At 39.7% G+C, this 14,150-nt stretch overlaps 1 protein-coding gene across 2 annotated transcripts in view; it reads left to right on the top strand.

Annotated features, from left to right (window-relative positions):
- LARS2 (leucyl-tRNA synthetase 2, mitochondrial) overlaps positions 1 to 14,150 on the top strand; it is a 56,926-nt gene that overhangs the window by 17,221 nt on the left and 25,555 nt on the right. For both annotated transcript variants that reach the window (XM_053467007.1, XM_053467006.1), the window contains exons 6-7: positions 1,505 to 1,594; positions 13,945 to 14,088. In XM_053467007.1, coding sequence (XP_053322982.1) covers positions 1,505 to 1,594; positions 13,945 to 14,088 — 234 coding nt within the window. The remainder of the gene's footprint in view (positions 1 to 1,504; positions 1,595 to 13,944; positions 14,089 to 14,150) is intronic.

Below are 14,150 nucleotides of genomic sequence, written 5' to 3'. Positions count from 1 at the left end.
TAATTGCCAAAAAATGTTATTGAAGATTAGGGAGGGAGGGAGAGAGTGAGTATCAGACTCCTAACCACTCCCTAGTTGGGTGTCTAGTTCCAGATTCTGGACCCCTTTAGCCTGGGAATGTAAGTAAGTTGTAGAACAGAAACTGAGTTACCCCCAATGAGCTGCTGTCCATTTGGATTTATCATGGTTCCCCCCAGCGGAGCTGAAGGTCACTGCATCTATGGAGTAGAAAATGCTGCAGCCTCTCCAAAGGGATAAATATCAACTGAAACTGCAGGCAGAGCGCTACAAGAGATCAACAAACCTAAAATCAGATACAGGGTAATAAGCTTGCTTCTTATATTGTTGACACAGTACATAAACAAGGACAATGGAGGAAGAAACAGGGGTTAACAGCAGATAGTATGGTTATGGTTTGTACCTTGGTAGATATAGGAGAGTGGGAGAAAATTGAGTCCTGGGATGGTATAGACTCTGATAGAGAGTTTGAGGTAGAATTGTAGGAGGTAGCCACCTGCCCTGTCATAACATTTAGACAAAGATTGGATATCTCTATGAGGGTGGGAGGAGCAGTAGTGGTAGGTGTCCTTGATTCTCCTGCAGAAACAGGAAGTCAATTTACAGATGAGATATGTTATATATTATGTGTGGAAAACTTACAGAACTGGAAAAGCCTAGACAGTCTAAGACTTTTACTGTTTTCACTGTAACCAGGGAGGGAACCAGGATGGTTCACGATTCAAGTTAACATGTAAACAAATATTTCTGGATCTCTTAGCTAGTGGTGTTCCTACAATGGAGATAGATGGGGAACCTAAAGCATTATTGAAATGCTGACATGAAATGAGAAAAAAAAAGATTGCAGAGCCGCCACACCCAAGAAGATGACTAGTGATGTATGTGTAGGTGGGGAACCTCTCTTATTACCCATCCACCCACAATACAAGACACCCCCCCTGCAGAACTTGACATTCCTTTTTCCTTCCGATATGCTAATACATATGATGGTTTAGCTGAACACCGAGGGCATGGTGGCCTTCTGAACTGTTATGAAGTGGAGGCAGGTTCCCATCTCCATCACTACAAGTCATCCACGTTGCAGTTATGAAACCAGGGAGCCGATGCCCACGTCTAAATATACTGTTGTATTGGGTACAATAAAGACTAGGCCACAGCAAGGGACCACTTTCTTAGATACTGGGGAAGAGGGAAACTCATGGGGTATGAACTATTGAATATACAAAGGAATGAGAATGGTAGAAGAGTTGGGAGGGCGACATAGACCTATGTGTTTTTGTGCCATACTGAATTAGAATAGGGGAAAAATCGATGCTTGAGATACTAGCCTCAGACATAACAGATAGTAATTTTCGGAATATATAGATCATTGAAGTGACGGGCTGTTCATACAGAGTCTGGGTGTCAAGTCAATACAAACTCAAAGACTAATGTATTGGACTGGCGTTAATAATAATTGTTTTTTAATATTATTTTTTTAATCCAGGAAATCACAACGTGTTCTGAAGATTATTATAAATGGACTCAGTACCTCTTTGTTAAGATGTATGAAGCAGGACTTGCCTATCAGAAAGAGGTAAATTGTGTTCTCCCTATAGGCTTTCCCCTTTAGACATGTAATTACCTTATTGGGTCCTAACTTAACACTTTTATTATTATTACACTTGTATAATTCTCTTATTCCACAGAGCTGTGCAGTGGGTAAACAGGACATAAAAGTAGTGCATTACATAACAGTATTGACTAATTAGCATCAATCTCTCTGCCCTACCAGCTGAAGTCTTGTGAGATTTAGAAGAGTGGAGACTCTCTCTTTAGCAAAAATACCTCTGTGTATTAGTGAAAGTGGTAGCATGCCACCAGTTATGTGTTATGTTGTGACATGGAAAAAAGAATAAAGGGGACATAAAATCACATTTTGGACAATGTTATGGTTCCAACTTTGTGGGAACAGTTTGGGGAAGGCTCTTTTCTATTCCAGCATGACTGTGCACTATTGCACTAAGCAAGGTCCATTAAGATAAGATGAGTTTGGTGTGGAAAGAACTTGACTGGCCCTCCCAGAGCCCTGACCTCAACCTCATCGAACACCTTTGGGGTGAACTGGAATAGAGATTGTGAGCCATGCCTTCTCTTCCAACACACAGTCCGTAAAGGTTTTGATGTCAAATAGTTTAGCAAAGTCAGTGTCAAACACATCTACACAGCAAATAGCCGTGTGGTGGGGAACGGGACAAGGGGGACACCACAAACCTTGAAAAGTATCTCTTGGCATTAAAGTACATATGATGGCTGGAGTGTCCCTTTAAATAATACAGCCTATGTAAATATTTACAAATGCTTCCCACATATAAATGTACCTGGGGGTGGAGCGGAGGGAGGGGTTAGAATAGTTAATAGGGATAGGCTTGATAGGAGAAAAAACCATACACCTCTAAATTGTATGCTTACTAATGCCAGAAGTCTGACCAATAAAACTGGCGAACTGGAGTTAATAATGTCTGCAGAAAATTATGACATAGTGGGTATAACAGAGACATGGTTGGATGATAGCTATGACTGGGCGGTTAACATACAGGGTTATAGTCTATTCAGGAAGGATCGAAAAAAACGAAAAGGGGGAGGAGTTTGCCTTTATGTAAAGTCCAGCCTAAAGGCCACACTGCGGGAGAATATATGTGAGGGAAATGATGATGTGGAGTCATTATGGGTAGAAATATATGGAAAGAAAAATAATAAAATACTGATCGGGGTTTGCTATAAGCCACCAAATATAATTGAAGCAGCAGAAGATCAATTATTAAAGCAAATAAACAAGGCAGCAAATCACAATGAGGTGGTTATTATGGGGGACTTTAACTATCCCGACATAAACTGGGAAACCGAGACCTGTGAATCTCATAAAGGAAACCGCTTTCTGACTATAAGTAAAGATAATTATCTGTCCCAAATGGTACAGGACCCAACCAGAGGGGGCGCTCTACTGGACTTAATATTAACCAACAGACCTGACAGAGTAACTAATGTGCAGGTCAGAGGGCACCTAGGAAATAGTGATCACAATATAATACATTATAACTTGTCGTTCAATAAGGGAACTCTTAGAGGAGCCACAAGAACTATGAACTTTAGGAAGGCAAAGTTTGATCAACTAAGAGAAGCCCTTAACACTGTAAATTGGGAAAATGTCCTCAAAAACAAAAGCACAGATACTAAATGGGAGATTTTTCAAAATATCTTAAATTCTCACTGTGAAAAGTACATACCGTATGGGAATAAAAGTGTCAGGAGCAAGAAAAAACCAATGTGGATAAATAAAAATGTAAAGGTGGCAATAAATGGCAAAAAAAGGCATTTAAGCTACTAAAACAGGAAGGCAGTGAGGAAGCACTAAGAAGCTATCGGGAAAAAATAAAATATGTAAAAATCAGATAAAAGCAGCAAAAGTGGCGACAGAAAGACTCATTGCCAAAGAGAGTAAAACAAACCCCAAAATGTTCTTTAACTATATAAATAGTAAAAAGGTTAAAAATGAAAGCGTCGGCCCCTTAAAAAGTAATGAGGGAGACGTTATAGATGGGGATCAGGAAAAAGCGAATCTATTAAATATATTCTTCTCTGCTGTATTCACAGAGGAAAATGAAATGCCAGGTAATATACAGCAGGATGAGATAAATGCCCCAGTACATGTCGCCTGTCTAACCCAGGAAGAAGTGCAGTGCCGCCTAAAAAAAATCAAAATAGACAAATCACCAGGTCCAGATGGCATTCACCCCCGCGTTCTAAGGGAGTTAAGTAATGTAATAGACAGACCCCTATTTCTAATATTCAAGGACTCTATAGTGACCGGGTCTGTTCCCCAGGACTGGCGCATTGCAAATGTTGTGCCAATATTCAAAAAGGGGACCAAAAGTGACCCGGGGAATTATAGGCCTGTTAGTTTAACTTCTGTTGTATGTAAACTGTTTGAGGGTTTCCTAAGAGATGCTATTTTGGAGTATCTCAATGAAAATAAATGTATGACTCCATATCAGCATGGGTTTACAAGGGATCGGTCCTGTCAAACTAACCTGATCAGCTTTTATGAGGAGGTGAGCTCAAGACTGGATCGGGGAGAATCGCTGGATGTCGTATATCTTGATTTTTCCAAAGCATTTGATACGGTGCCACATAAAAGGCTGGTACATAAAATGAGAATGCTTGGGCTGGGGGAGAATGTGTGTATGTGGGTAAGTAACTGGCTCAGTGATAGGAAACAGAGGGTGGTTATTAATGGTACATACTCTGAGTGGGTGACTGTTACTAGTGGGGTACCACAGGGGTCAGTTTTGGGTCCTATTCTTTTTAATATATTTATTAATGACCTTGTAGAGGGATTGTATAGTAAAGTATCAATCTTTGCAGACGATACTAAGCTCTGTAGCGTGGTTAACACAATAGAGGACAGTGCACGATTACAAATGGATCTGCATAGGTTGGAGGCTTGGGCTGGGATGTGGCAGATGAGGTTCAACACGGATAAATGTAAGGTTATGCACATGGGGAAGAAAAATCCAGGCTGGGAATATGTATTAAATGGGAAAACACTGGGGACGACTGACATGGAAAAGGACTTAGGAGTCTTGGTTAACAGTAAATTTAACTGTAGCGACCAGTGTCGGGCAGCTGCTGCTAAGGCAAATAAAATCATGGGGTGCATCAAAAGGGGCATGGATGCCCATGACAAGGAAATAATTCTACCATTGTACAAGTCACTAGTCAGACCACACATGGAATACTGTGTACAGTACTGGGCACCAGTGTACAAGAAAGATATAGTGGAACTGGAGAGGGTTCAAAGACGGGCAACCAGAGTAATAAGGGGAATGGAAGGACTGCAGTACCCAGAAAGATTATCAGAATTAGGGTTATTTAGTTTGGAGAAAAGACGGCTTAGGGGGGACTTAATAACTATGTATAAATATATAAGGGGGCAGTACAGAGATCACTCCCAGGACCTATTTATACCCAGGACTGTATCTATAACAAGGGGACATCCTCTACGGCTGGAGGAAAGAAGGTTTCTACACCAGCACAGACGGGGGTTCTTTACAGTAAGAGCGGTGAGACTATGGAACTCTCTGCCAGAGGAAGTGGTAATGGTAAACTCAATAAAAGAGTTTAAAAGGAGCCTGGACGTGTTTCTTGAAAGCAATAATATCACAAGTTATGGATAGTAGATTAATAGGGACAGAACGTTGATCCAGGGATTTATTCTGATTGCCATATTTGGAGTCGGGAAGGAATTTTCCCCCTGGTATGGGGCAATTGGCATCTGCTTCATAAGGGTTTTTTGCCTTCCTCTGGATCAACACGGTAGGGACACAATATGTATATAGGTTGAACTTGATGGACTTTGGTCTTTTTTCAACCTTATGAACTATGTTACTATGTTACTATGTTACTGACAATTTAAGTTCAAAACTGAGTTTGTGGCTTTTATTTTTTTTTTATTAGCAGCATTGCATTTTGTGCTGGGAGAAATAAGTTGACACATAAGTAGAAAAACTGATGTCTCGTTATAGCTTAGCTTGAAAGCAGTTAGCATACTAAAGTTGAATAAAGTTCATTTATATTCATTGAATTCGGTCTTTTGTTCATGCAATCTAGGTAAATTCACGGCTTGAATTATGAAAGGCAGTATTCCAACAAGTTATTTGTGTTAGACTTGCTGGAAATCTGCTTAACTGGCCTGCCGCTTCGTCTGTATTGTAGGGCAAACCTGTTCACCATAGCTAGAAAACCATTTAAGACTCTATATAGATTTTTAATATTCAGTGCCAACTTTTTGATTTTGATTATACAAATGTTCTATTTTGCTGCAAACAAAATTAGAATCTGCCTGACACCTGTTACAAAAGATTGTTTCTTTTTTTTTGCTTATGCACCACATTATTATTATTATTGTTTTATATAGCGCGATCAAATTCCGTAGCGCTGTGCAATGGGTAGACAGGACATAACAAGTAGTATGTAACGTAACAAATTGACTAACAAAGACAACAGGTGAGGAGGGCTAATGCAAATAGAGTTCTATTGTGATATAGTCATATCACCAGGCCCGGACTGGCTATCGGGCACACTGGGCGTTTGGATAAAACAGAACAAATTCTGGGGATACAGCTTTAAAAATACTCTGTAAAGAGAATAAAAACCACAAATGGTGCAATAACGTTTAAAAGGTTTAAAACAGCCCCCACTAGTTGTGCCACACTCACAAGATTGTAGTAGGAACTGCGCCTTAAAGATAGCCTGTATCTTAGGAATCCTGAAGATTTACTGGAACTTTTTAAAACCGCCTCAAAATTTTAAAAACCGGTCATCTGCTGGATACAAACGGATGATAGGCAGGCAGGGTATCTTCCAAAAGTTCTTTATTTAAAATAGCCCATTAAAAATGCTTAATGTTTTAAGAAACTAAGTCCAACGCGTTTCGTCATATGTTGACTTCATCAGGGACTAGTTATAATACATCAAGAAGCATAAGCTAACAAAATATAAACTAAAAACCCTTGCCCGCCCTCTCCTTAAATCATCCAATCTGTTCTTCTATTGGTCTAAAGTCTTCACGCCTCCTTTGTTTCAATTAGATGAACACAAATTTTCTTGTTTCCAGGTAGTAACCCTTTGCGTTCCAAACTATGTTCCAAAGTAGTGTCCATTATTTCTGAATGCCGTCTTTTTTATTGTAAAGTCCAGTTTAAATAGTTAATTGTTTGCACAATACTAGAATCTAAAATAAAGGAGATAGAAATAATAATATACATCCTATAATACATATACATGTTATTTATAGCTTTTGCAAACATCCAGATGCGGAAATTTAACTGAATTACCTAACCATCCCTGGATATTTTAGGGTTAACCACTATTAGTTCTTGACATAGAAAATTCATTGCTTCATTCAGAAATAAGTATCTACACTATTATAATGTATATACATATATAAAAAATATAAACCAAGTTTGTATGTAGATGTTGCATATAGATGTTACATGTTCATATAGTCCTATATTTAATAGTGAGTTACCAGTAAAGTAATTAGTGTGAGTGAAAATGTAAATAATGTGTTGTGTACTACTATATTAATATTATGTGCGTGAGTTACATTGTGGTTACCATTAGTGCGTGAATATATAATAATTAATTGTATATATTCTAAATTAATATAATATATATACTAATATATATACTATTTATAAATAATTATAAAAATAATTATAAAAAAAAAAAAAAAAAAAAGAGAATAAGTATGTATACTTATGTGTTAAATACGTGCTGTACTAAGTGTTAATGTATATGTTATATGTGAATTAAAAAATGTGAATAAATATTTTATTTGTATGTTGTATGATATATAAATACATAAATATAATTAAATTAATATAAATTGTGTATTGTGCTGGGTGTATATTATATCATTTAAAATAAAGTGTGATATTTCGTAACTATTTACATTACGTTTTATTAAACTAAATTATTTAGAACTATATAGATGTTATATAACACAGTGTATATAATTACCGTATTTGCTCGATTATAAGACGAGGTTTTTTTCAGAGCAAATGCTCTGAAAAATACCCCTCGTCTTCTAATCGGGGTCGTCTTCTAATCAGACCTCAAATAGAGGTCTGATTAGGAGACTAAGATCCAGATCCCCCGCACCGCTGCAGGGGACCTGGATCCTCCTGTCTCACCCGACCCCCCCCATCATACACACTTACCGGTGCTTCCTGATGTGTTGCCGGGGCAGCGGGTTGACGTCTACGCGATCCGCGTAGACAACGTCCGCTGCAGCCGGAAGGAGGTGTGGCTAGCAGCGGGGGTTGTCTGCGTCCGTCGCATACACCTTCCCCGACTGTCAGAGATCAGACTTCCCCGCACCGGTGCCGCACCGGTGCCGCACCGGTGCGGGGAACTCTGATCTCTGACAGCCGGGGAAAGTATACGCGACGGACGCATACAAACCCCCGCTGCTAGCCACACCTCCTTCCGGCTGCAGCAGAAGGCGACGTCAACCCGCTGCCCCGGCTGGAAGCACCGGTAAGAGAGGGGGGAGAGCGGGGGAAGGGGGGTGAGAGAGGGGGGGGGAGAGAGAGAGTGTGTGTGTGTGTGTGTGTTAGTTAGTTAAATGGGGGTATAGGGTGTGTGTGTGTGTGTTAAATGGGCATAGGGCATTTCTGGAGTGGCGTTAAGGGGGCATTTAATAGAGCATTCTGCCTCCTGAAATGCCTTATACCTCCCTATATGCCACTCTGCCCCATAATATGCCTTTTAACCCCCTAATTGGCAGAGTGGCATATAGGGGTATAAGGCATTTCTGGAGGCAGAGTGGAACATAGGGGGGTCAAAAGGCATACCATGGGGCACAGTGGCATATAGAGGGTTAAAAGGCATATCATGGGCCACAGTGCCATATTGGAGTGGCAAGCCTGGGGGCAGATGTGCGTAACTGGGGGACAGGTTGGAAAATACAAGAAATAAAAACAAAAAAAATCTTTTTCTCAATCATAGCTTTTATTAAAAAAAATAGTTTACATGAATTAACATTTACTGGTAAAACTTTTTTCCTTTAGGGTCGTCTTATATTCAGGCTTTTTCTTTTTTTCCTAAGTTAATATTCAGATTTTGGGGGGTCGTCTTATAATCAGGGTCGTCTTATAATCGAGCAAATACGGTACTATTGATATACAAAAAGTGTATGTTTGTTTATATTTATATGTGTATACTTAATTAAGTTTTTACAAAAAACTTACTATGTCAATCTCCGCATTTAAACCCCTTGGTTCCATGGTCTCCAATTTATGGATCCAGTATGACTCTCGTTGTATTAATTTTTTATTCCTATCTCCTCCCCTCCAATGTGCCTTGACTATTTCAATACCAATAAAAACGAAGTCTTTAAAATTGAATTTGGGACAACTTGCACAATGTACAGGTACAGAGTGGTTATTAACTTTTTTTCTAATATTGTTAAGGTGTTCCAAAATTCTTACTTTTAACTTTCTTTTTGTTTTTCCTATATATTGTTTACCACAGGGGCATTGCAGTAAATACACTACACATTCTGTATTGCAATCTATATGTGATTTTATCACACAATTCTCCCCTGTGGAAGTACTTGTAAAGCTTTTAATTATTTGGACACCTTTCAGATTACAAGCTTTACATCTACAACAATAGTTAAAACCATCTCGGTGCAAATTATTCTCCTTTTTTTTCTCCTTTGTCACATAACTGGGTGCTAAAATATTTTTTAGGTTTCTTGTTTTCCTAAAAACAATTGGGGGTTTCTCTGGTAAAATGGTTCCTAAAATAGGATCCCTCAACAGGATTGGCCAATATTTTTTTAAAATTTTTTCTACTTTGTTATATTCTGTGTTGAATTCAGTGATAAAGGCATAACCAAATTTAGAGTTATGGTCTTGTTTGATTTTATTTGAGGTTAAGAGTAAATTTCTATCTTTCTTTGCCATAATTCTAATATCTTTATCGATTGAATTTTTATTGTAACCTTTTTCAATCAATTTTGTTTTAATATGATTGGCCTGTCTTCTATAGTCACTTTCATTGGTGCAATTTCGCCTGACCCGGGCAAGTTGTCCTTTTGCAATGCCTCTGAGCCAGGGCTTATGGTGGCAACTATTTTTATGAACATAGCCATTGCCGTCTGTTTTTTTAAAAAAACACTTTGATTTAATGTTAACGCCTTCCGTAAAAAACGTAACATCTAAAAAATTTATCTCCAATGCACTAAATTCAGGGGTAAAAGACAAATTGGCATCATTAGAATTTAAAAAATTCACATAATCAATGAACACTGGGCGTTTGCCTGGTGGGCCGGGCGGCCCAGGGTGAAAGGACAGAGGTGGTAGATAATCTGGGTGCTGATCAGGTTCTATGTGGGCAGTGTGGACACCAGGACTTGCTTTGGGGTGTGCAACCTGTCATCTATGCCTGTAATTTAGAGGGTTTTATCTATACCTTTTTAATGTTGAGTTTATATGTGAATTCCAATTGATTTATACTGGGGTGTGTGTTATTTTGTTGATCTGTATCTGGTATGCTCTGTTTCCATACATTATTATTGTATACCTACAAATAGAGGTTTTTTATGTCTGATTCTGTTTATTTGATCTATACCTTCAACGCTGGTTAACATGTGATTTTCAGTTGATCTATACCTGCAAAGCTTGGTTGAGCTATACCTGATATGCTATGTTTCCATACATCATTTATGCATACCTGCAAATATATGTGATCTATACATGCAAGTGCTGTTTATATGTGTTTGATCTATAGTTCACAGGGAGGAAGGAAAGGAGAGGTATGGCTTAGTGAATGAGGGACAAAGGGACTGGGAATTATTCCAGGGGAGAGGACCTCTCAAAGTCATGGTCAGGGTGAGAAGGGGGGAAGACTGCACTGACTCTCACCGTCTTCCCCAAGACTTCCTGCAGTCAGTGTGGCAATTTGTTTTTGGTGTGCTAGCGGAGGGAGTAATTGCATGCTAGGGAGCGTGGAGCAGGGCCCAAGGAAATGTCGGTGCTGCAGAGCCTGTCCTAGTGTGTGTGTGTTTGGGTGTCGGTGTGGCAGAGTCTGTCCTTGTGTGTGTGTGTCTGAGTGGCAGAGCCTGGTGTGTATTTAGTCTGTTATTGACCTCTGAAGGAGTTGTTTTCTGGCCCTTTACTTTCTGTAGGAATAAATGGAATTATTTAATTTTTACTTATCCAGAGATAAAACGCCCTCCTGAATTTGTAGTCACTTCAGAGGACAAAACATTATAGGCCCAGAAATCAGTGAGAACAAAAGTAAAGTTATTGTTATTTACTCTATTTCAACCTGCGTATCTTATTAAAAAGGATTAGTGGCACTAAATTGTGGCTTCAGGGGTCCCTTGTGGGGTGGTCTGAGTTTCTTCCCTGCTGTGCTGTGCTATGAGTCTGTGACTGACAGACTCACTTGTCATGAGGGTGACCTGACCAGCCAAGGCCCAAGAAGTGCCACATTGCCACGCTATAAAGATATAGCGCTTTATAAATTGCGTGACGTTATGATTAATTTATTATATATTTATGTAATGCTAATTGATTACATTGACAAAAGCATGCTGAAATATAACTAATAAACAACAAAAAATTGTATATTAAATTTGTCAGAATTTGGTTTAACAAAAAATAAATAAATAAAAATGGGCTGCTCAGTCTGAAATGCCCGGGCCTATTTTTTGTCCCAGTCCGGGCCTGCATATCACATAACATAATGCACAAAACCACAATCTACAATACAAGTTATTTACCTACAATTATTTTTTACTTCAAGAATCAGGCGCTTTAATGAATTGTGTTATTTTTGAAATAGTGTTGGGAATTAAAGCCTGCGGTAATAACCATTTGTGCACTAGGATAGTTGAGTATAATTATTGGAAAAGTAAATTGCAGTTGTTAGCGCTTAATCCATTCAGTGGCTTCGCACGTGGAAAGGGCTTTGCTTTACAGGCGCGGCTGACCTTACAAAAAGTATCTCATGCCTGATAAGCTTGATGGCTAGAGGTAATGTGTGGTGAGTTATGATTAAACACCCTTCAGGCATGAAATAGGTCAAGTGTGGGTATTTATTTTAAGAACACCTTCCGAGTAACAGTAAGCTGATGGACCAGAGATGCCTTGTATTTGTGTCTTCAATTGTTCTAATGGGAATTGAGGAACAAAAATAATGAGGTCATCAGTTCTACTGCACTTACTTTGAAAGGCACAAGACCCAGGGGAAGAAATTTACGATAAAATGAAAAGAATAGGCTTTATAAGAAAAAAAAAATTGCAAAGGGTTTACATTTTCTCTTGTAACATGATTTTTGGGCAAGATGGTGTGCCCACCTGTAGGAACTAACAATATTATGGATTACTATGTCATGTCTCGCCACCCCTGTACTGGTGCTGTTTTGTTTCTTTGTTTTTTTTTTACATTTTGTTTAAAATACGTTCTGTGGTTGCCTAGGAACAGTAGGTGTAACTTAAAATTGAACACACTGCATTTTTCCTAAAGGGCCACAGTTAAATATATATATATTTTACTGTATACCGTATTGGCTCGAATATAGGCCGCACTTTTTCCCCCCACTTTAAGTCTTTAAAGTGGGGGTGCGGCCTATATTCGGGGTCTAGCGCCCGACGCCCGGGACATGCAGTTCCGGGCGCCGGGCAGGCAGCAGGGTTAGGATACAGATCCCCCGCAGCAGTGCAGGGGACCTGTATCCTACTCTCCGATACGCTCTGACAGCCTCCCCTGCCAGCACTTCCCACGGGTGGTTGTTTAAGCGCATTGTGCAGACGTTCACCGGCAGCGGCGATGCGCGTAAACAGCCTCCGCTACCGGCACATCTGCACGATGTGCTTTAACAATCTCCCTTGCCGGGAATTCCCAAGGGGGGAGTCCCGGCAAGGGAGATTGTTAAAGCACATCGTGGAGACGTGCCGGCAGCGGAGGCTGTTTACGTGCATCGCCGCTGCCGGTGAACGTCTGCACAATGCGCTTAAACAACCACCCGTGCCAGCACTGCCCCCGCATCGTGCGGACGTTCACCGGCTGCGGCAATGCGCGTAAACGGCCTCCGCTGCTGGTGAACGTCCGCACGATGCCTTTTACCTCTGCCCCCAAGACTTACCAGAGCAGACTCCCGGGTGTCTTGCAGGGCCGGCGGGGGACATCTACGCTATACGCGTATACAACTTCCGGTGCCGGCACTCAGCGGACGTTGTATACGCGTGTTGCGCGTGGGGGGGGGAGGACAGTGGCAGAATATCTTGGGGGGGACAGAGTGGCAGCATGTATATCAAAAAAAACCTTTTTCTTTTAAAAAGCACCAAACTTTTAGGGTGCGGCCTATATCCGAGGGCGGCCTATATCGGAGCCAATACTGTATATATGTGTGTGTATATATATGTATAATATATGTATATATGCTAAGCCAAAGCAAAAAAAAAATCAGTTTCTTTAGCGTGTTTTAACTCAGATTAGGCTCAATGAAACATTAAAGTGAGTAGATAGATCAAATAGCATAATAGCCTCATCCAAACATCACTGTTTGTTCCTTTAAATTAAATAGTTTTATGTAGGTATAGTTATCTGCTTTCACATATGAGTTCATATATTCTGAAAGACTTGCCATGTCTTTGAGGTTGGTTTAGTCTTTATACATACCATTTAATTGTATCTTAAGGAACCTTTGTTGTGTGTGTGTAGACCAGTAAAATTAAAATTACTTTAAATGTAAGCTCTGTTGGGGGGGGGTAAGCCTTTCCTAATATATATATATATATATATATATATATATATATATATAGATACTGTACTCAGATCAAAAATTCTATAAGACTACTGTACTTCTTATACAGTCACACAGAGGGGGGGCTTTGTAGGAGGGGGGGACTCGCCCCAGATAGTTTTAAATAGGCGGGGTAGAAGATGAAGTGAGTGGGGGTGAGTGTGACCAGACACTGCTCTTATACCTAGAGTAAGCAGAAAGTGACCTGAAGACCCGGGGAAGCAGCTGTTTACCTGGAGACTCTGAGTCCAATTCAGAGTGTTCACAGCTGTGGTGATGCTTTTATATGACCTATAAGGACGATGAATTGTGTAGCTGTAGCACAACAAGATTTTATGACATTGCTCCATAAGGTAATCAGAGTTCTCCATTCCATACAATGTGTCAGTAGTGACTACTACCATTTTTATAAAAATTTACAGCCGAGTTACCTTAGACACATGCATTTCTAGAATCTAACAAAACAAATTTGGTACTCATTGCTCATTTTAATTGTTTAATGGTATGACATATGTACAGGCTTGATCTATCATTATGTTGGTGTTTTTATTTCTTGGTTGTAGGCTATGGTTAACTGGGATCCAGTAGACCACACAGTGCTTGCGAATGAGCAAGTGGATGAAAATGGATGTTCATGGCGCTCTGGGGCCAAAGTTGAACAAAAATACCTAAAGCAGTGGTTTCTCAAAACAACAGTGTTTGCAAAGGTATGTACTGTACAAAGATTTACATAACCATACTATGGAATCAACAAGCATATTGTTACAAT

Source organism: Spea bombifrons, chromosome 5, assembly GCF_027358695.1.
Source record: "Spea bombifrons isolate aSpeBom1 chromosome 5, aSpeBom1.2.pri, whole genome shotgun sequence".
Taxonomy (NCBI): domain Eukaryota; kingdom Metazoa; phylum Chordata; class Amphibia; order Anura; family Pelobatidae; genus Spea; species Spea bombifrons.
This window is presented reverse-complemented; position numbering and strand designations above follow the sequence as displayed.